General features: G+C 40.4%; 1 protein-coding gene across 4 annotated transcripts in view; it reads left to right on the top strand.

The window, feature by feature from the left end:
• Nucleotides 1-23,330, top strand: part of KDM3A (lysine demethylase 3A) — a 54,250-nt gene that overhangs the window by 19,740 nt on the left and 11,180 nt on the right. For all 4 annotated transcript variants that reach the window (XM_036872644.1, XM_036872641.1, XM_036872643.1 and 1 more), the window contains exons 9-18: nt 474-637; nt 2,203-2,717; nt 6,166-6,370; nt 15,136-15,350; nt 18,265-18,417; nt 18,556-18,651; nt 19,032-19,159; nt 20,680-20,875; nt 22,154-22,326; nt 22,719-22,955. In XM_036872644.1, coding sequence (XP_036728539.1) covers nt 474-637; nt 2,203-2,717; nt 6,166-6,370; nt 15,136-15,350; nt 18,265-18,417; nt 18,556-18,651; nt 19,032-19,159; nt 20,680-20,875; nt 22,154-22,326; nt 22,719-22,955 — 2,082 coding nt within the window. The remainder of the gene's footprint in view (nt 1-473; nt 638-2,202; nt 2,718-6,165; nt 6,371-15,135; nt 15,351-18,264; nt 18,418-18,555; nt 18,652-19,031; nt 19,160-20,679; nt 20,876-22,153; nt 22,327-22,718; nt 22,956-23,330) is intronic.

The following is a 23,330-nucleotide window of genomic DNA, read 5'->3' as shown; positions in this document are numbered from 1 at the left end:
CAGTAGGCACCACTGCCTGCAAGAGTCCTATGTGGTCTGGTCTCCTGCCAGTCTACGCAGTAAGTGCGTGGTGGGCACTTAGTAATGTTGAACTGAATGCATGTGAAGCTGCCACCATTTGAAGACTGTTGATTAAAAGCTCACTTCTGTGCATTGCATTAGTAAAGTAATTGCCACATGGCTGCATTTTCCTGGCATAATGATTCAGAGGTCTGTAAAAGATCAGCGTGTGATCTTTTATAGGAAGACGCAAGTTTTGTGAAAAGCTGGAGTGACTTATTTAATAGCTCTCAGGTATAAGTCTTTAATTTGTGATTTACTACTTGTTCTACTGTCCTGTTCTTTTTATTTGGTGATGTTGGTGTGCTTGTTTACTACTAAACCAAGCAAATAAACTTGAATCTTGCTAGCATTTCGTAATGCCTCAACTAGGGGCTTTCCTTTTAATATCTGTTTGGTTTGGTATCTTTTAGGCCTCTCCCAGTGTGTGTCCTGTACAGTCTGTTCCCACAACAGTTTTTAAGGAGATACTGCTCGGCTGCACTGCAGCAACTCCGCCAAGTAAGGACCCGAGACATCAGAGTACTCCCCAGGCTGCCAACTCTCCACCTAACCTTGGAGCAAAAGTTCCTCAAGGGTGAGTAGTTATGATTTAAAGATGTTGAATCATAATGCAAAGAACGGTTATTTTCGCCATGGTTCTTCCTGTCTGAGCTGACATTGCTCAGGTGGCAGGACTGACCCTACATTCAGTGTTTATAGAGAGACTATTAGTGCAGCTACAATTTGATGTAATTACCTGCCATCCAGTGTATCTCAGGTTGTCCAGGGAGGTTAGACTTTCCAAGTTGGTCAGGTGCCTTCAGAGGTGGTAAGTGTAGTAGGCATACAGAACAACATTTAAAAGGTTACAGAAAAGAAGGGGGTGTGAGGAAAGAGGAGCTTTCTTGACTTGATACAGGGAGAATGGTCAATGGAAATACTACAGACAGCTGGAGAATAGATGTCCACTTTCAAGGAAAAGGGAGCAGATTGGTTGTATGTGGAAGACTGAGGTCAGTGGGGGTGTGGAGAAGAGGGAGACAGGGTTCCAGTGAGTGGTTCTCATCAGGCCAGACCTCAAGTATAGGTGAGAAATGTGGCAGTAGAGAAAATACTGAGTCATGAGGCATAGTTACTAAGTTACAGGTGAGGATAATAAGAAATGTAAAATTTAATCAGAGATTTAAAGTGGCTACAAGGTAAATGGAGAGAAGAGTTTTAAGGGAAGGATCTCTTTTAGGAGGAGTGGTGGCCTGTGCAGGCAGTTGATAAGAACCTAACATAGGGGTCAGAGACTGGTGTAGAAAGGTAGGCTTGGAAGACCACTGCAATAAGGTGAGAGAGTGGATGAGCACATCGGTTCACTGGGAGGACAGCGGGCTGCTTGGGAGAGAGCTTGAAGGAGGGACACATAGTCACACACAGTCAGAGAGAGGGCGGAGTGGTCTTCAGAGCAGAAAGAGGGAGCAGTAAGAAGTTCGGTGGTACCCAAGCAAAGATGTCTAGTATAGGTACTCAAGTGAGAACAACTTCTCCAGGATGAGATCCTTTGTTAGAGGAAGGAAAACAAGTGTAACTGGAAAAAAGGACTTTGCATTTTGCTGGGGAAAGAACTTTAGGATGAATTTCAGAGAAAGAAAATTTCTTTCAGGATAGCCCCTATTGGGGGTGGAGGGAGTACCAGATTGGTTTGTGAACAAGTACGTAATCAGCTGGCTCTTCCCTTTGCTTTGGGTCTTGATCACTGACCAAACAAAAGTGAAATAGTCCAGTACTAAGGCTGGTAACACGTTCATAGTCAGATAGGGTTTTGCGCTGCTGGTGATTTTGGTTCCATGTGATACTCAGTTTGTTTTGAGGGAAAGCTGAGGTTCATTTTGCTATGAGAAGTAGAACTAACTTGAAGTAGTTAAAGATTTATGAGAACATGCAAATAGGATTTAGGGTTATCTTTTTCTTAGTGTTTAATATATTTTTGCAGAGCCATTGACTGATTACTTTTAACTCCAGCCCACAGAAACCTGTCATAAATTCTCTCATATAAGCGGTTTTCTTTTCTCTTTCATACTGGTTACTTTAGGGAACCAAGCAATTATTTTTGGAAGGTAGGCAAGAGATAAAAGAGTCCTAGATGCTAGTTTTCATATTACTCTTTTTCAGAAGTCATAAACAGATTTTACCAGAACTTTCTTCCTGTCTAAATACAAAGCCTGAAATAGTGAGAACACCAGATGTTGTCTGCAAAGTAGGGTTGCTCTCTTCAAAGTCCTCTCAGATTGGAACTGGAGACTTGAAAACCCTGAGTGAACCAAAGGGAAACTATACCCAGCTGAAGACAAACACTGACCAGGAAAGCAGCTTGGAATCTTTTCCTCCATCATCGACTGACCTTCCTAAGGAGTGCTTACCTACAAAGGCTTCTTCTACGGCAGAATTGGAAATTGCCAGTACTCCTGAACTGCAGAAGCATCTCGAACATGGACCTTCCACATCTGATGTCCTTTCAAATAAGCCAGAAGAGAAAGCAGATGTCAATAGTAATAGTCCTAATTGTTGTGTAGAAAAAAAGGTAGAACCTTCAACTTTAGGTTGCCAGTCACAGAATTTAAAGGAGTCTTCAGCAAAAGGAGATACTGAAAGCTGTTGTACAAGAAGCAACAATAAAATCCAGAATGGTGAGTGTTTCTGCATATCTTTATTGGTAGAAGGTAAGAAATGGTTGTCAGTACGTACATATCTTCTTCTTACCTTATGAGAAAATAATAGGAAAATGACTGTAGAAAAAGTTCGTACAATCAAAAAAGTCCAAAGAAGAAAGTAAAATCCCTAAATCTTCTCAGAAATGATTACTTTTAACATTTTGGTGGACTTAGTTCCATGTATATAGAAACACAGATAAACTATTACACATATGGGTTCATACCAACAGTTTTACCCAGTGCATTAGTGTAGGTGCCTGTCAACATTTTAAAGTCTGCAAGGATTCCATTATATGCATTTACCGTATGACTTAGGTGGTTCCCAATTTTTGGTTGTAAGAAAATAATTTTGAAATAAAATCTAAAGTGATCTGATGATTGCTTTATCTTCAGCCTATTACTTATCTTTCTGTGACAGCCAGGTTGGAGTGAAGGAAGTGATTGAAATTTTATGCTCACACAGGTAGTCCAGATTTGAAATTTTTTTAAAAAGGGAAGTGCATCACCACCTCTAGAAAAGGGATTTTTAGTTAAAGAATTTAAGGACAGTGCTGAAACACCAGGCAGAGTCTCTTTGCTTAAGGGGAGGTCCGGCTGCACCCACAATTTAGAACTAAGCACTCTTCTTATAGAGAAAATGGCACATGTATTTCACACTGCTTATGTTAAGTTTGAGGATGAGTATCAGTGGTGGTAGTTATCAGATGCTCTCTTACTAGAATTAATAGAACTAACTGGCTTCAGTATGTCAAAAGGTTCAGGCCTATTACAGTTTAAAAATAGATTTGATAATTGTCAGCTGTGTGGGAAAATTAACTTAAAAAAAAACTTAATAAAAACGCTATTCATTTGGGTAAGTAACAACTGAATAATCCACACTCTAGCTTTTCCTACAGGCCTCTGAAACTAGAGGTGGGTTTGACTTGGGGGTCTTTTTGAAGTAGAGTTGGAGGAATTGGAAAACAACTTTCCTTGCTGAGTAATACTTCTAACCCAGCTTGTTCATTCTTGAGGCTTAAGTTGATATAGCTGGTAATTTGCACAAAATTAATTGCATAAGGTTCTACTGTTCCTCAGAAGTTATGTAACTCCCCGAAGAAAGTGAATATTCATAACCACGTCCCTGTTCTATTTCTTTATTCTTTTTGAGTCATCAGCCCTCACATTCAGCTAGTTTTTAAGGCAAATTATTTTAATATGTGAAAAAACAAAGTTCTGGACCAGTAAGCACATTATAGGTATAGAAGTGAGTTTCGGAGTCCAGCTTTGTCTTTCTTAACATGTTGTGCAGCTGTGCTCCAACTAAAATGATTTCAAGAGAAATGAAAAGCCTAGCCCGCACCCCGGTGCGTGCCGTCTACCGGGACTTTTGGCTGAGGAGTAAGACCGTGTGATCAGAAGCGCCTCTGTGCTGTTCCCACCAGTATTGCTGTGGGTATGAAGAGACTCGACTGGAAACTGCTCCTCTGCCGTGTGTCCTTGCTTGCTTAGGGGTTGGAGAACAAAAACAAGCTGGAGTTGAACAGCTGCCCTTTTTCTGTTTAGTAGATGTGTGGCTCCTCAGAAGTTGGTGTTGCTTTTTTCCCGTGGCTCTGCTCTGAATTGAGTTGATTGGGGATCAGCTGTTCCTCTCCTCCCTGAAGAGCTAGATTTAGATAGTTCAACTGGCTTATTTCTAGGTATTTCCTCTTTTAAGCCCAGGCAGAACAGATACGATAATCTTTGGACTCGGTCTGGGAAAACCTGGTCCAACTCAAAGGATGATGTGTTTCCAATATCTGAGTAATTAAAATTCCATCATGAACTACTGATTTCTTTATTTTCCCTCCTTTCTTGCTTTACCTTCTCTTTCACTAACTGAATAAGAATGTTTAAGGGGTCAAGGCCTGATGGCATCCATTTAGCATTTTACAGTGTGCTCTAGTCGTGCTTTAAAAGAGAGGTAAGATTAGAACACCTCTAAGGTAATTATTAAAGATGCTTATTTTATTTAAAGCCTTCTTTGGTTTGAGATCTTTCTTCTAGTTTCTTTCAAGACTACTTACCACCGTCTCCCACCCGTCTCTTGAGTGGTTCCCCAGAAGTTGTGTTTTTGTTTTTTGTTTGCCTAGGAATCCACTTTCCTCTTCTGAGCTCCCTTGGACCCCGAGAATAGGTCTTTTCTGTCGGTTTTATATGAAATACAGTCCCTCAGTATCTGAGAGGGATCAGTTCCACGACCCCCTGTGGATACCACAAATCCACAAATGCACCAGTCCCCTACAGTTAGCCTTCCCATTCCCATCTGCAGGTTCTGCATCTGCAGATTCAACCGACCACAGGTCGTGTAGTATTTTCAGTCCATGGTTGGTTGAACCCACGGATGTAGAGGGCCCACTGTATACCTCGAGGCTTTTGACTTAGAAATGGATTCCTCTCTGTGTTATTTGGTCTGACGCAGTGGTTGCTCTTTAATGTTACATCTCTATTTTTTTCTCCCTTTTTCTTTAGAAACCATCTTAACTTTTCCTTTCAAGTTCTCCTGCCCATTACAAGTTAAAACTTAAAACATGCATTTACTTAGAATCAAAATCCTCTCTTTAGCCGATGCTCTTAATCTTGAACGGAACATATGTGTGAAGGAAATAGAAGATATGTCAAGGGTCAAGTGGCATCTCTTAGAAGCATTTAGAGGATAACACTTTTTTTTTTTAAATTAATTAATTAATTTATTTTTTGGCTGCATTGGGTCTTCATTTCTGTGTGAGGGCTTTCTCTAGTTGTGGCGAGCGGGGGCCACTCTTCATTGCGGTGCGCGGGCCTCTCACTGTTGCGGCCTCTCTTGTTGCGGAGCACAGGCTCCAGACGCGCAGGCTCAGTCGTTGTGGCTCACGGGCCTAGTTGCTCCGCGGCATGTGGGCTCTTCCCAGACCATGGCTCGAACCCGTGTCCCCTGCATTGGCAGGCGGACTCTCAACCACTGCGCCACCAGGGAAGCCCTAGAGGATAACTCTTATAGGCCAAGGGACCTGTGACATTTGGAATGGTTAGCTTTTGCAGAATGCTTTGGAAAACACATCTCAAACCAGTCTTTTTGAGTGTGAAAACTGACACAGTTGACTTCCGCACGGTCCTCTCTTGAAGCATTCTTCTTATCTAGGGTTGTGAATAGAGGTATGCACTAACTTGGAATTGTGAGTCTGGGGTTTTAAGTTGCCAAATGGATTCACCAAGTGAGATGTATTTTATAAAGAGAATAAAACTTCCAGTTGTTCTGATAGTTGTCTTCTATTAAGCCATTTTTAGAAATTACTACAGTTGAACCAGTAATTGAGAAGAGGAGTTCTCCCTTTGGGAAAACTGACCTTTTGAATAGAATTCAGTCAAATATTGATGTGATTTTTTTAAAATTTGAGGTCCCATTTTCCTTCATCTTTTTTTCTAGCCCCATCCCGGAAGTCGGTTTTGACAGACCCAGCCAAACTCAAGAAGCTGCAGCAGAGCGGTGAGGCCTTTGTGCAGGACGACTCTTGCGTGAACATCGTTGCGCAGCTGCCCAAGTGCCGGGAGTGTCGCTTGGACAGCCTCCGAAAGGATAAGGAGCAGCAGAAAGACTCGCCCGTGTTTTGCCGCTTCTTTCACTTCAGGAGGTGAGCCATTTGGGGAAAAGCTGAGATACCCTGAGCCCTATAATGTACTTTTCTCCCTCTTCTCCTACCAACAGTAAGTCTAAAACTGAGTACAGATTATACTTTTTAATCTGTCAATTTAGGAATCTAGATCTTATTACACATTCTTTCCTTCTCATTCTCCTTTTCAGGTTTTATTTTTTTAAAGCAAAGAAGCTTAAAAATATAAACTTCCATTTTTTTTTTAACATCTTTATTGGAGTATAATTGCTTTACAGTGTTGTGTTAGTTTCTGCTGTATAACAAAGTGAATCAGCTATATGCATACGTATATCCCCATATCCCCTCCTGCTTGCGTCTCCCTCCTACCCTTCTTATCCCACCCATCTAGGTGGTTGCAAAGTACCGAGCTGATCTCCCTGTGCTATGTGGCTGCTTCCCACTAGCTATCTATTTTACATTTGGTAGTATATATATGTCAATGCTACTCTCTCACTTTGTCCCAGCATACCCTTCCCCCTCCCCATGTCCTCAAGTCCATTCTCTATGTCTGCGTCTTTATTCCTGTCCTGCCCTTAGGTTCATCAGAGCCATATTTTTTTTTGAGATTCCATATATGTGTGTTAGCATATGGTATTTGCTTTTCTCTTTCTGACTTACTTCACTCTGTATGACAGACTGTAGGTCCATCCACCTCACTACAAATAACTCAATTTCATTTCTTTTTATGGCTGAGTAATATTCCATTGTGTATACGTGCCGCATCTTCTTTATCCATTCATCTGTCAGTGGACACTTAGGTTGCTTCCATGTCCTGGCTATTGTAAATAGTGCTGCAGTGAACATTGTGGTACATGACTCTTTTTGAATTATGGTTTTCTCAGGGTGTATGCCCAGTAGTGGGATTGCTGGGTCGTATGGTAGTTCTATTTTTAGTTTTTTAAGGAACCTCCATACTGTTCTCCATAGTGGCTGTATCAATTTACATTCCCACCAACAGTGCAAGAGGGTTCCCTTTTCTCCACACCCTCTCCAGCATTTATCGTTTGTAGATTTTTTGATGATGGCCATTCTGACCAGTGTGAGGTGATACCTCATTGTAGTTTTGATTTGCATTTCTCTAATGATTAGTGATGTTGAGCATCCTTTCATGTGTTTGTTGGCAATCTGTATATCTTCTTTGGAGAAATGCCTGTTTAGGTCTTCGGCCCATTTTTGGATTGGGTTGTTTGTTTTTTTTGATATTGAGCTGCATGAGCTGCTTGTATACTTTGGAGATTAATCCTGTGCCAGTTGCTTCGGTTGCAAATATTTTTTCCCATTCTGAGGGTTGTCTTTTCGTCTTGTTTATGGTTTCCTATGCTGTGCAAACGCTTTTAGGTTTCATTAGGTCCCATTTGTTTATTTTTGTTTTTATTTCCATTTCTCTAGGAGGTGGGTCAAAAAGGATCTTGCTGTGATTTACGTCATAGAGTGTTCTGCCTATGTTTTCTTCTAAGAGTTTTATAGTGTCTGGCCTTACATTTAGGTCTTTAATCCATTTTGAGTTTATCTTTGTGTATGGTGTTAGGAAGTGTTCTAATTTCATTCTTTTACATGTAGCTGTCCAGTTTTCCCAGCACCACTTACTGAAAAGGCTGTCTTTTCTCCACTGTATATTCTTGCCTCCTTTATCAAAGATAAGGTGACCATATGTGCGGGGGCTTATCTCTGGGCTTTCTATCCTTTTCCATTGATATATATTTCTGTTTTTGTGCCAGTACCATACTGTCTTGATTACTGTAGCTTTGTAGTATAGTCTGAAGTCTGGCAGCCTGATTCCTCCAGCTCCGTTTTTCTTTCTCAAGATTGCTTTGGCTATTCGGGGTCTTTTGTGTTTCCATACAAGTTGTGCAATTTTTGGTTCTAGTACTGTGAAAAATGCCATTGGTAGTTTGATAAGGATTGCATTGAATCTGTAGATTGCTTTAGGTAGTATAGTCATTTTCACAATGTTGATTCTTCCAATCCAAGAACATAGTATATCTCTCCATCTGTTTGTATCATCTTGAATTTCTTTCATCAGTGTCTTATAGTTTTCTGCATACAGGTCTTTGTCTTCTTAGGTAGGTTTATTCCTAAGTATTTTATTCTTTTCGTTGCAATGGTTAATGGGAGTGTTTCCCTAATTTCTCTTGCAGAATTTTCATCATTAGTGTATAGGAATGCAAGAGATTGCTGTGTGTTAATTTTGTATCCTGCTACTTTACCAAATTCATTGATTAGCTCTAGTAGTTTTCTGGTAGCATCTTTAAGATTCTCTATGTATAGTATCATGTCATCTGCAAACAGTGACTGTTTTACTTCTTTCCGATTTGGATTCCTTTTATTTCTTTTTCTTCTCTGATTACTGTGGCCAGAACTTCCAAAACTATGTTGAATAATAGTGGTGAAAATGGGCAACCTTGTCTTGTTGCCCTGAAAAATGGTTTCAGTTTTTCATCACTGAAAAATGGTTTCAGTTTTTCATCATTGAGAATGATGTTGGGTGTGGGTTTGTCATATATGGCCTTTATTATGTTGAGGTAGTTTCCCTCTATGCCCACTTTCTGGAGAGTTTTTATCATAAATGGGTGTTGAATTTTGTCCAAAGCTTTCTCTGCATCTCTTGAGATTATCATATGGTTTTTATCCTTCAATTTGTTAATATGGTGTATCACATTGATTGATTTGCGTATATTGAAGAATCCTTGCCTTCCTGGGATAAATCCCACTTGATCACGGTGTATGATCCTTTTAATGCGCTGTTGGATTCTGTTTGCTAGTATTTTGTTGAGGATTTTTGCATCTGTGTTCATCAGAGATATTGGCCTGAAGTTTTCTTTTTTTGTGATGTCTTTGTCTGGTTTTGGTATCAGGGTGATGGTGGCCTCGTAGAATGAGTTTGGGAGTGTTCCTCCCTCTGCTATATTTTGGAAGAGTTTGAGAAGGATAGGTGTTAGCTCTTCTCTCAATGTTTGATAGAATTCACCTGTGAAGCCATCTGATCCTGGGCTTTTGTTTGTTGGAAGATTTTTAATGACAGTTTCAATTTCAGTGCTTGTGATTGGTCTGTTCATATTTTCTATTTCTTTCTGGTTCAGTCTTGAAAGGTTGTGCTTTTCTAAGGAATTGTCCATTTCTTCCAGGTGGTCCATTTTATTGGCTTGTAGTAATCTCTCATGATCCTTTGTATTTCTGCAGTGTCAGTTGTTACTCCTCCTTTTTCATTTCTAATTCTGTTGATTTGAGTCTTCTCCCTTTTTTTCTTGATGCGTCTGGCTAATGGTTTATCAATTTTGTGTATCTTCTCAAGGAACCAGCTTTTAGTTTTATTGATCTTTGCTGTCCTTTCCTTCATTTCTTTTTCATTTATTTTTGATCTGATCTTTATGATATTTTTCCTTCTGCTAACTTTGGGGTTTTTTTGTTCTTCTTTCTCTAATTGCTTTAGGTGTAAGGTTAGGTTGCTTGAGATTTTTCTTGAGGTAGGATTGTATTGCTTTAAACTTCCCTCTTAGAACTGCTTTTGCCACATCCCATAGGTTTTGGGTCATCGTGTTTTCATTGTCATTTGTTTCTAGGTATTTTTTGATTTCCTCAGTGATCTCTTGGTTATTTAGTAGCGTATTGTTTAGCCTCCATGTGTTTGTATTTTTTACAGTTTTTTTCCTGTAATTGATATCTAGTCTCATAGTGTTGTGGTCGGAAAAGATACTTGATACGATTTCAATTTTCTTAAATTTACCAAGGCTTGATTTGTGACCCAAGATATGATCTATCCTGGAGAATGTTTCATGAGCACTTGAGAAGAAAGTGTATTCTGTTGTTTTTGGATAGAATGTCTAATAAATATCAATTAAGTCCATCTTGTTTAATGTGTCATTTAAATTTTGTGTTTCCTTATTTATTTTCATTTTGGGTGATATGTCTATTGGTGAAAGTAGGGTGTTCAGGTCCCCTACTATTACTGTGTTATTGTCGATTTCCCCTTTTATGGCTGTTAGCATTTGCCTTATGTATTGAGGTACTCCTATGTTGGGTGCATAAATATTTATAATTTTTATATCTTCTTCTTGGATTGATTCCTTGATCATTATGTAGTGTCCTTCTTTGTCTTTTGTAATAGTCTTTATTTTAAATTCTATTTTGTCTGATATGAGAATTGGTACTCCAGCTTTCTTTTGGTTTCCCTTTGCATGGAATATCTCTTTCCAGCCCCTCACTTTCAGTCTGTATGTGTCCCTAGGTCTGAAGTGAGTCTTTGTAGACAGCATATGTATGGGTCTTTTTTTGTATCCATTCAGCTGGTCTGTCTTTTGGTTGGAGTATTTAATCCATTTACATTTAAGGCAATTATTGATATGTTTGTTCCTATTACCATTTTCTTAGTTGTTTTGGGTTTGTTTTTGTAGGTCTTTTCCTTTTCTTGTGTTTCCTGCCTAGAGAAGTTCCTTTAGCATTTTTGTAAAGCTGGTTTGGTAATGCTGAATTCTCTTAACTTTTGCTTATCTGTAAAGGTTTTAATTTCTCCATCAAATCTGAATGAGATCCTCGCTGGGTAGAGTAATCTTGGTTGTAAGTTTTTCCCTTTCATCACTTTAAATATGTCCTACCACTCCCTTCTGGCTTGCAGAGTTTCTGCTGAAAAATCAGCTGTTAACCTTATGGGGATTCCCTTGTGTGTTATTTGTTGCTTTTCCCTTGCTGCTTTTAATATTTTTCTTTGTATTTGATTTTTGATTGATTAATATGTGTCTCAGCGTGTTTCTCTTTGGATTTATCCTGTGTCATACTCTCTGTGCTTCCTGGACTTGATTGACTATTTCCTTTCCCACGTTAGGGAAGTTTTTGACTGTCAGGTCTTCAGATATTTTCTCAGACCCTTTCTTTTTCTCTTCTTCTGGGACCCCTGTAATTCGAATGTTGGTGTGTTTAATGTTGTCCCAGAGGTCTCTGAGACTGTCCTCAATTCTTTTTTCTTTATTCTGCTCCCTGGCAGTTATTTCCAAAATTTTATATTCCAGCTCACTTATCCGTTCTTTTGCCTCAGTTATTCTGTTATTGATTCCTTCTAGAGTATTTCTAATTTCCGTAATTGTGTTGTTCATCACCGTTTGCTCTTTAGTTCTTCTAGATCCTTGTTAAATGTTTCTTGTATTTTCTCCATTCTGTTTCCAAGATTTTGGATCATGTTTACTATCATTACTCTGAATTCTTTTTCAGGTAGATTGCCTATTTCATCTTCATTTATTTGGTCTTGTAGATTTTTACCCTGCTTCTTCGTCTGTAACATATTTTTTTTTTTAATAAATTTATTTATTTATTTATTTTTGGCTGCTTTGGGTCTTTGTTGCTGTGTGCGGGCTTTCTCTAGTTGCGGCGAGCGGGGGCTACTCTTTCATTGTGGTGTGCAGGCTTCTCATTGCGGTGGCTTCTCTTGTTGCGGAGCACGGGCTGTAGGCACACAGGCTTCAGTAGTTGTGGCACACGGGCTCAGTAGTTGTGGCTCACGGGATTAGATGCTCTGCGGCATGTGGGATCTTCCCGGACCAGGGCTTGAACCTGTGTCCCCTGCATTGGCAGGCAGATTCTTAACCACTGCACCACCAGGGAAGCCCTGTAACATATTTTTTTGTTTGTTTGTTTTTTTTTTTTGATGGGTGGTGCTGTATTCTTGTCTTACTGGTTGTTTGGCCTGGGACGTCCAGCACTGGAGTTTGCAGGCAGTTGGATAGAGCTGGGTCTTGGTGCTGAGATGAGGACCTCTGGGAGGCCTCACTCCAGTTGATATTCCCTGGGGTCTGAGGTTCTCTGTTAGTTCGGTCATTTGGACTCGGAGCTCCCACCACAGGAGCTCGGGCCTGACCTCCGGCCTGTGAACCAGATCCTGCAAGCATGTGGCAGGTGAAGTAGTGGTCCCCCAAAGACACGGACGTCCAAATCCCTGGAACCGCCTGGCTGGTGCGCGGCAGTGGGGACCCGGAGCCGCTGGAGGGGCAGGGCGGCGGCCTGAGGAGCACAGGGCGGCCTGGTGTCTAAAGTTCTATTTTTAAAAGTAACAAACATAGAAAAATTCTGAAGGTTCTAAAAAACCACCACAAATAACTACTGTTAACTTTTCAGTGCATTTTAGTGTTTATGTGGTCATAAAATATATTCAAGCATACCTACTTGGCGTGTTGTATATACTGTTTTTTTTTTTAATAAATTTATTTATGTATTTATTTTTGGCTTCGTTGGGTCTTTGTTGCTGCACATGGGCTTTCTCTAGTTGCAGTGAGTGGGGGCTACTCTTTGTTGTGGCGCGCGGGCTTCTCATTGCGGTGGCTTCTCTTGTTGCACTGCATGGGCTCTAGGTGCACGGGCTTCAGTAGTTGTGGCTTGCGGTCTCTAGAGTGCGGGCTCAGTAGTTGTGCACGGGCTTAGTTGCTCCACGGTATGTGAGATCTTCCTGGACCAGGGCTCGAACCTGTGTCCTCTGCATTGACAGGCGGATTCAAAACCACTGCACCACCAGGGAAGTCCCTATATACTGTTTTGAATTTTACTTTCTCCAGTGCATACTTTCCCAGTTCGTAATAGGAACCACTCGATCATGTTAACTTTTTTTTGCAAATACTTTTGAATAAGTATGCAAGAACCCATAATAAGAGTGTTGGAAAATTCACTTAACCAATTCCCTTGTTGGTGTTAAGATTATTATGTATTTTTTGCCACTAAAAATAATACAGAAATGATCATCAGCTTGTCCACAGCTCTGATTATTTATTTTGGAAAGGTTATTGGAAGTGGCATTACTGGGTCAGAAGGTGTGTGTGTTTTAAGGCTTTGATACATAAGTTCTGCCAAATAGCCCTGCATCCATGCCCACTGGCAGGGTTTGAACATTCCTGTCTCCATGTACCTTTGCCAGCCGGTGTATCTTTAAAAAATCTTTTCTGCTTTTATAGGCAAAAACTTTCATTTTTACATTGCTTTTTTTTTTTCTTTAAGTCAAATTAATTTTCTTTAAATTCTTCCATCCTGAGTGAAGAGAAAGGTAGCCTTCTGGTCTTTTTGATATATAAATGAGCAGTGTTGTTCTGGGTATAGATGAGCTTTTAGATATCATACATTTTCTCAGAAATCTAGGTAGTTTCATTCTCAACTAGTTCTAATCATAAACAGCAGTGTTGACTTTAATTTCTTCCTATTCTCCTCTCCTTTAGTTTTATCAAGATTAAAGATTGCTGATGAACTGAATTAAATGCACAGGCATTTTAATGATCAGTAATTATATCTGTGCTGATAACTTTCAGATTCAGGGTTATTTAATGAACAAGAGTTTTTTAGATGGTAGTTTGTCCCATTCATTCCTGAGTAAATTGCAAAAGCACCATGATAATATGTGTGTATAGCATTTAGAGCTGTGATAACTGTTAACAGAAGTCAGTGTATTAGAAACTCAAACAAACTCACTTCTTTGGTAAAAAGACTATCATGGTTGTAAAAGCAAAGCCTTTTTTTTCCTGATGTTTAGAGTGAAGATCGACACTGTCATTAGTCTTATCAAGTTTGTTTCTCATTAAATTCTGCAGATGAAATGGGAGGGGGTAGGGTCTCAGTGGTAAAGCTCAGTTGCCAAGTCCTGTTTTCCATCTCCTCCCCATTTGAAATGGCTTCCAAATTTATTTTTTAGAACTATGACTAGCTCTAATTTGGGCTATCAATTAAAAGCTTGCATCTCTCCTTTGGACTCCTAGAAATACATTTGCATCTGTTATGCAACTCCCAGTGTCCTTCCAGTTCATTCTACACAGTTCTGGACAAATGCTTTTTCTAAAGCACAACTTTATGTGTGTCTCGTGGACTCAAAAAGTTTCGGCAGCTGCCCAATGACTAGCAAAGAAATCAAGGTCCCTGCATTTTTCTTGCAAGGCCAAGCTTAATTATTGTCTCTAACATGAAGTTTTCTTCATATAAGACCCACAAAACTCATAGTCAGCACTTCTTCCTCTGACTCCTGTAAGACTCAATGACTGTTATGATACCTGTCATACCCTACTTCCCTGGGAGTTTTATGTCTACTTCTGTGTCTCCAGCTAGATTGACGTATAATGTTGTGTTTAAATAAGTCCAAAACTATTGCATAGCTTAGAAAAAAACATTGCAGATGTCAAAGATGCTGAAAGAGAATGCTGAGAAAATATTCTGCTTTTTGCTCCACCTTCTTAGGTACTGAGGCCCATCTTAACACTGCCTCTTATTCCAGAAGCTTGCATGGTAATTTGTAGCTAGGATTCCTAAGGGTGTTGAGTACCTCATGGATCTGTATGGTCATGGCTTCAGTGTTGTCTAGGGTTAGCCTTCCCCTCCTGAGCATTATTCTTGAAGCAGTAGTTGTATTCAAATTTGGTCAGATTATTTGTCACCTTCTATTTGTTATCAGTTTACTTCTGTGGTGACTTGTGATTATTCTTGCTGTTAAGTTCCAAGTCAGGCAGGTTCAGTAGCTGTCCTTGGAAATGACATGAGTAGATCTTAGTTCGAGTGTAAAGTACAACTCCCTCTCCCTGCCAACCCCCCATGTCTTTTGGGGGAAAACTTGGAGGTTTTAAAAATCTTTCTGTTGATGTTGCCAAGTAGCAATTGGCTGTAATAAGCCATGGAGATTATAGAAAACTGGGAAGGAAATGCTTGATTTAAATAACATTTAAAAAGGAACAAGATGTAAATCACTATTTCGTGTATGTAACATCCTTTTTTTATTTTTTCACTCCCTCTAGGTTACAGTTCAACAAACACGGTGTATTGCGGGTAGAAGGCTTCTTAACACCAAACAAGTATGACAGTGAAGCAATTGGCTTGTGGTTGCCTTTAACCAAAAATGTTGTTGGGACTGATTTGGACACGGCAAAGTATATCCTGGCCAACATTGGAGACCACTTCTGTCAAATGGTGATTTCTGAAAAGGAAGCTATGTCAACTATTGAGCCACACAGTAAGAGCATCTCTTAGGGGGTAGGATTTTTCAGTCCAACTCGATTTTTGTTCCTAAATGACACCTAAGTCCTAATTGCATGGATTTCATTTTCACCCAGAAGTGTAGATGACTTTGGTATAATGAAGTTGCATTTTTCCTATTGTAACAGATTCTGCCTATTGATTTCATCAGTCAGTAATCTGTCTGCAGGGTTTGTTTCAGGGCAATTACTAAATTTTTTGTTAAGGTAAAGGTGAGGTGGTGGTGGAATTTGCATAGCCTTACCAACAAGTGTGGACTCACCAAAAGGGATTTATTTTAAGACAAAGGTTCTTAAGAAAACATTTCAAAGAAGATAATGGACAGGCTGTACCCTAGACCTACTGAATCAGGGTCTGAGGAGGCTGGGACCCAGGCATGAAAATGGGAACAGGCACAGATGAAAATGATTGTTAGAGTCAAGGTTTTCAGGGAAGACTTGGAGGTTCCAGCTGGGTGTGTGCAGTGTCCCCACTCCCTGAGAGCACTCTCACACTAATCTGGCAGCCCAGTCAACCACAGAGATCAGTGTGGGTGACACATTAGAGCCAGACCTCCCTCATGACATCTCAAGGTACGGTGTCGAGGAGGACAGCACACCTCTTGTCTGTGTGCCCTTAGAAGTGAGATATCCAGCCAGAAGCACCAAGGGGCATCTATCTTTTTAAGTCTCACACTTCGTTCCATCATTTTATCTTTCCCAAATGGTTGCAAGTTAAAAGTGAAGCCTTTCCATCTCTCTGGTAGATATCTTTTCAGACTTTGCATAGCCAAATATGTTTCAATATAAGCATCCACACGTACTGATCTTAAAAATTTTGGTTGTAGGTCCCAGGAACTAACTGAAGCTAGCTTAAGCACAAAAATAACTTATTGGATAAGTTTGAACACTGTTATATCTCAGAGTCCAAGGAATGGGAACTGGCATTCCCAGGAGCGGGAATTCAGATCTAGGTGGGGTATGGGATTGTGAGCTCCATGGGCAGCCGGGGTCCTGCTAAAGTGAAGAGCAGCTTTATAATCACTGTTCTGTTGGGGTAGAGACTCTGATAAGTCAAGAATCGTATTAAAGTTGTTTTTCCTATAATCTATTTAGGACACGTGATACTGGTTTCCCATTTTCAGTAGAGATACAAAAGCTTTCTTCTTATATACTTTTAAGTAAGAGAAGATTTAAAGAAAAGTTCTTAAGTAACTGGTCTAGAGGTAGTATATGAATGACTGGGTTGCAAAAACATTTTTTTGGAATATATTAGTAGCTTCCTGAAGCGGAAGGGCTGTTTTAAGCTACTGATGGTTTTTCTTTGCTCAAGGTGAGTCGTCTGAAAAATGTGTCCTTAAAGATGTAATTGTGATTAACCTTTCCTCCTTGCCTATTTGATTATCCTGTTCCCCTTTATTTCCTCTGTGACAAGCTGGTCAGCTGGAGAGAGGAACTCACTGTGAGTGATACTGAAAGATGCCACCACAAGGTGTCGCTAGAGAGGGGGTTGGGGGGTACCCTCTGATCCTGAGATGAGGAAGCGGGTCTCAGCCTTTATACATTTATTCCGTCTTTTCAATGACAAATAATCATTAAATAGGTGGCTAAGAGATCTAAGACTACTCTCTAATAAAACAGTCTAATCCAAGTGACCAAGGTGAAGTTCATAAAATCTCATCTGTAAAATGCCTAAAGTTCTATGTATTGTGCACTGAGCTTTTACATTGTAATGAATGGCAGAGGTTCACTCAGCAGTTGGATTAACTTAAAGCAAACTGAAGTTAGTCATTTCTTTTGTGGACAGTCTGAAGAAAGAAGTAACCACTGACTGGATTAGGAAAAGATGTTCTCCGTAGAACACGAATGTGACAGTATTGATCCTGTCTTGTTCAGGAGAGAGAGAAAGACAGACAGAAAACAGTCTTCTGATCAGCAGACATTGGGCTTTTCTGTGACGCAGGAAAATGTCCTCCCTTTGCTCTTACTCCTTGAAGCTTTCTAATGCCGTATGTGGCACTCCTCCATGGTCGGGGGGTGGGGTACGATTTCCTGCCCAGTCCTGGAAGGCCCCTCCCTCCAGTTTTCAGGGTTTGGCCACTGGAACCGAAGATGCTACTTCATAGAATTCTTGATTGTGCCTCAATCTGTTGGCTACTTGGTTAGTGTGAGTCGGTCCTGGGTGCCTGCATCACTCCTGGCTCTAAAAATTGAGTTTCTGACACTGACGCGTGACGGAACCGACTTTGGACCATTGTGCCCCCCGCTAGTTTATGTGCTGCTCCCTCCAGGTTTCCCTCGGCGGCCTGGGGTTTTTAATGGGCAGTCTGAGTGGTTGCAGGGCATCTGTGAATAACCTGACAGTCGACAGTGAAGGTTGGGTTTGTGTATTCGAGTCAGTTTTTTTTTCCTTTGGAGAAGGGCATGGTCCATGTTGCCTTTAGAGTCTCAGACGGTCTCATGACCCAAAATGTGAAGAACCACTGCTCCTTTATATTTGTGTCTGAACTCCAGCTTGTGTAACCAATGCTGCTTTTTTCATTGACTTACTCAGCAGGACCTACTATGCAGAGCTCCTTGGAGGGTGGGGTGGGATGTGGGGATAGGGTACAGCCTGAGCAGGGATTCTGCTTGCGTGGAGTTTAGTCTCCTAGAGGGAAGTAAAACTGCACGTGACTGCATACAGTGTGAAGAGGCCTGAGTCTGAAGTACAAATACAAGTTGATGGGAGTGCTGAAGGAATCCAGGAGAGCTTCATGGCGGTGGTGGGGGATTTGAGATGGGCTCTGGAGGCTGAACAGTTAATGGGAACTCCAGTGAGAGGGAGGAATGGCATCAGCTCCCCTCCCACTTCATGTTTTATTTCAGGAGCCCTCTCGTCCCCAAGACTAAGTGATTTATTGATTTTTGTAGGACAGGTTGCTTGGAAGCGAGCTGTCAAAGGTGTTCGAGAAATGTGTGATGTGTGTGACACCACCATCTTCAACCTGCACTGGGTGTGTCCTCGGTGTGGGTTTGGAGTGTGTGTGGATTGCTATCGGATGAAGAGGAAAAATTGCCAACAGGGTGAGAACTGACTTGACTCTTCTCCAAGCCCCTTATACTCTTAAATTAAGCCTTTCATTGATGTGTGGTTGATGGATTTCTGAAACTTTTGGGACCAGAGTCCATAAAGAGCAATTACTACAAATCAGTTATTTGCAGGTGCTGCCTACAAGACTTTCTCTTGGCTGAGATGTGTGAAGAGTCAGATACATGAACCAGAGAACCTCATGCCTACGCAGATCATTCCTGGAAAAGGTATTTCGTGTGGTGCAATGATTTTCCTTTTCCTGTGTTTTGGGTAGCTCATAGGGGCTGGTAGTTCGGTTTTACTTTGTATAGTACAATTACTTGCTGACTTTATTTTAGTATGTACCATAAATTGTCGAGAAATGTATTAAATAATGCCCCCAAACTTTCTGGTAAAGGCCTTGTAAATAGTTTTGTAAAAGGAAAGAAAATGGCACATTTGGGGCAAGGCATACTTAGGATGTAAAGGGGGGAGTGTAAGCACCCTAAAAAAAAAATGCTGCTAAAAAAAGTTATCCTGTTAGAAATATAAGCTTTTGCTTTGTAATGTTGAGGTTGAAAGTACCTAATATCCTTGTTCAGATGTTTGCCTGTGCCCTTTTTTTTAGCCCTCTATGATGTTGGAGACATTGTTCATTCTGTAAGAGCAAAATGGGGAATAAAGGCAAATTGTCCCTGTTCAAACAGGCAGTTCAAACTCCTTTCAAAGCCAGCCTCAAAGGAAGACATAAAACAGGTATTACTGTTTATGCTAGATTCACCATCCTTGTGATTGTTGTCTGTCTGTTTTCAAAAAACCCAAGGATTTCTATAGTGTATTTGAAAGGAACATGGGGAGAGCTGTCAGTGGAAAGAGATAGTTCATGTGGTTCATGTGATACTTTATAGACCCATTCTCAAGTTTCACATTATTTTTGTGGACCTCATTTGTAGCCTCTTTTAGTAGGCTTTTAATTTTGTTCCTTGAAAAAGCAAAAACCTTTTCTATTATAGTCTACCTAATAAGTTGCTGTCAAATTTGTATAGGTTCTTTAACTTCTCATGTTTTACACAGTAAAAATTATTCAGATAAGCTTTAAAATTTTTTTAATTATTAAATATGTTTTACCTATAATATATATGAAGAATTGAAGGAAATAATACTGAAACAAACCTTTATGTAGCTCTCACTCCACATAAAAAATGTACATTTCCTTGGTGCTCACATGCCTCTTCCTGGTGACATTCCCTTGACCTTCACCATCCCATCTACCCCCCAGCTGTCTCCCTTTTTCTTCCTCACCCCAGTAATCATTATCCCACATTGTTTTTAGTAATCAGAAATTATTTTACATTTTGATAAAGCTGTGGTGTTGAAGGCAGCATAGGTAGAAGAGTTTTGATCTTTGTAGTCAGGACTGAATTTGAATTCTTTTTCTGCCACTTTCCAGTTGTATAACTTTGGCTCAGATGAACTCATGTATATATGCTTCAGCTTCCTCATCAGTAATAGAGGAATAGTAAACAGTGCTGGTAATTGGGCATCACAGAATTATATCACATGTAAAGTGAGGGCCTGGACCACAACAGGAATTTGACCCTCCTTTTTCCTTCTTATGTATGTATAAACGCACTAGCTGAGTTGTCAAGGCAGTTTTTTAAGTAATAGGAAAATAAGGTGTGTTCTGTCTGTCCAGTTTTTGTTGTTCTTGTTCAGTTTATGTTTTGAATTCTTTTTAGGGCTGTTCATCAATTTTTAAAGCCTACTACACTATGCTAAATCAAAAGAGCATTTTCTTTTTTCTGCATCCCATTTCCTTCTGAATTCACAGCTGTATTTCCTACCTTGCCTCATTTATTCGTTCACTCACTCAGCCACTGGGTTTTGAGTGCCTATTCATGATACAGGGGTGAGTTCACAGGGGAGATGGGCACAAACTGGGCGTTTTAAAGCAACATGGTGAACGCAGTGATAGGGATATGAACGAGCATGAGGGAGGATACGAGGGTGGGGGTGGATGTCTTGCTGTATTTACATTCTTCACTTACATCTTATATTTTTACTAGTAATACTTGAAAGCTAAAAGGTTAAAATCTCTCCTACATAGTTCTGCTCTGTTGTCGTGAGATTACTGCAGTGGTGGTGATGTCCAGGGCTATTAGGTGGTTTTGTTTTGGATATTTCTCTCTTACTGGTGAGCAGTTAGGGGAGAAGGTAAGAAAAGGGAAACGTAATTTTTCAGCTCGTGGAAGATTCTCCTTCTGTACTCACCACAGACTTCCTTGGTTGGAGAAAAATCGACTCTTGGTGCCGTGCTCCAGCAGAACCCCTCGGTGCTGGAGCCCGTGGCTGTAGGTGGGGAGGCTGCGTCCAAGCCGGCCAGCAGCGTGAAGCCTGCCTGCCCAGCCAGCACATCTCCTTTGAACTGGCTGGCAGACCTGACCAGCGGCAATGTCAACAAGGAAAACAAGGGTGAGTGTTTCCTGCCTTCTCGAGAACTTCCGTCTGTTCCCAGAGGGTCCTGGCAGCCTTAGTTACGGTGAGAACAGAGTGGTTAGAAGTAGTGTGGAGTGGAAGGTGGTTCCCTGTAGCCACCCTGAGACCTGACACAAATGCAGCGCCGGAGAGAACTTCTGCTTATGGTAGAACTCTAGGTAAGGCTGAGATTGTGTTTGGCAAGAGTGGAGTGGGCTGAGACGTGTGTGTTTTAATAGTGATTTTTACCTTTCTGCCTTTAACCCTGTGTATATTTCCTATTTTGTCTAAGTTGCAACGTTCTGGCTTCAGCTTTATTTTTCTCATCTGTGCTGTTGTCTCAGGATGCTTGATGATAGTATAAAGAACATGGGTTTGGAATCAGGTAGTTAGATTAGGATTTTGGTGATTCTGCTTTCTGGCTGTGTTACAAAGAAAGGAAAATTGCAGATCAGTTTCTTTCATGCAAAGATCCTAAACAACATCTCAGTGAATAGAATTTAGCACTATAAATAAAGGAATCATACAGGGTGACCAAGCAGAGCTTCAGAAATGCAGCTGTAGTTTTAACATTAAAAAAGCGGGGGAAAAGTCACGTGAAGAGATACAGGAAGAGAGTAAAATTCAAAGCCTATTTATAATTTTTTTTTAAAAAACCTTAAATTAGGAATAGAAGGGAACGTCCTTAATCTAATGAGTTTCTACGATAAAACTAACAGCAAACATCCTAAATTGTGATTGAATTTTTTAATTGGTTGAATAATTTTTAACAGTTTCCCTCTGTGTTCAGGCATGAGAGAAGGATTCCTGCTTTCACTCTTTCATTAAACATTGTATTGGAAGTTCTGGCTATTTAAGTCAGTAAGGTAAACAAAGAGATGTTAGAATTGGAAAGAAAGGGATATAACTGTTGATATTTGTAAGCAATCTAATTATACATGGGAAAAGTCTTAAGAGAATCTGTGTTTGTAAACATATCTATCAGGGTTGATAGTTACAGTGTTAATTTACTAAAATAAATTGTATTTTGTATACCAGGAACAAACAAATAAAAAATGCAGTTTACCATAGTATCACCTTAGATATTGGATATTTATTTTTTTAATAGCAGTTGGAAATCCATGTCTAAATCAGTAATGTCATTTATCCTCTTAAGTTTTTTTGGTTCTAGTAAATGAAAACCAAGTTCCAAAGTAATTCCATCAATAGAAGACTAGTAAGGGATTTGCCTTTTCAGAATGCTTTTCCATCTGGATGTTTTTGATTTGTTTTTAGAAAAACAACCAACGATGCCAATTTTAAAGAATGAAATCAAATGCCTTCCACCCCTACCTCCCTTGAGCAAATCCAACACAGTCCTCCACACCTTTAACAGCACAATTTTGACACCTGTAAGCAACAACAATTCTGGTTTCCTCCGAAATCTCTTGAATTCCTCTGCAGGAAAGGTACGCATTTGTTTTATTGTTTATTACTCCACCTTGTAAAGATGAATTGGAGTTAGAGTAGAGAGAAACTGAAATAGAAAGTAGAAAGAAGGGTGAGTCCCATGCTTTCCTTCGTGGGTACAGAGGCTGTGTCATTGGCACATGGGCTTCACATGGTTAGAATTCTGGGCTGGGTCATTTTCACCTGTTAACACTTTTTCCTGTACCCGCTTCTGAGAGTTGTGATGTCAGGTAGAGGAAGAGGACTTACCTTTTTGAGGGTAAGATTCTTTCGTGGCTTAGATTCTGTCCTGGATATGTAACGTATACTCATCCTACCATAATAGGAATGGGTTTTTTGATGGTAGGGAATGACATATTTAAGGCTCGTGGGTTTTTTTTTTCAAATTCAGACAGAAAATGGACTGAAGAATACACCAAAAATCCTTGATGACATCTTTGCCTCTTTGGTGCAAAATAAGACTTGCTCCGATTTATCTAAGCGGCCGCAAGGACTGACCATCAAGCCCAGCATCCTGGGCTTTGACACTCCTCACTACTGGCTGTGTGATAGTCGCCTGCTGTGCCTGCAAGATCCCAACAACAAGAGCAACTGGAATGTGTTTAGGGAGTGCTGGAAGCAAGGGCAGGTAAGCGGGGCCTCTGCTTTCCAACCCACTTCACATCCCCTTCTTGGTGCCTTTGGTAGACTCCTGACGACCCCCCGTCCCCTCCCACTTCCTGGATTATAAATGGCATATACTTCATCTCTTTTTATTGTTTACTGTGCATACAATTAGAGCAGAGTGTGGCTATGAGTCTTATTTCTTACCACAGACATTCCTGAGCTGTATTCTCTGATGAGATTTTGATTGCTTCCAACCAGTCATCCTTGGATTTTTGATGAGAGCATTCTGGGCTCTTGGTGATTCTTGTGTGATAAACCTCAATAGGAGAAGTGGGAATATGACTAAGGCTGGTGGGGTTTGGGGGATTAGACAAAATAGGATAAAAATGAGGCATCC

The sequence above is a fragment of the Balaenoptera musculus genome, chromosome 13, assembly GCF_009873245.2.
Source record: "Balaenoptera musculus isolate JJ_BM4_2016_0621 chromosome 13, mBalMus1.pri.v3, whole genome shotgun sequence".
In the NCBI taxonomy this organism is placed as follows: Eukaryota; Metazoa; Chordata; class Mammalia; order Artiodactyla; family Balaenopteridae; genus Balaenoptera; species Balaenoptera musculus.
The sequence above is the reverse complement of the archived record's forward strand: the minus strand, read 5'-3'. Positions and strand labels throughout refer to the sequence as shown.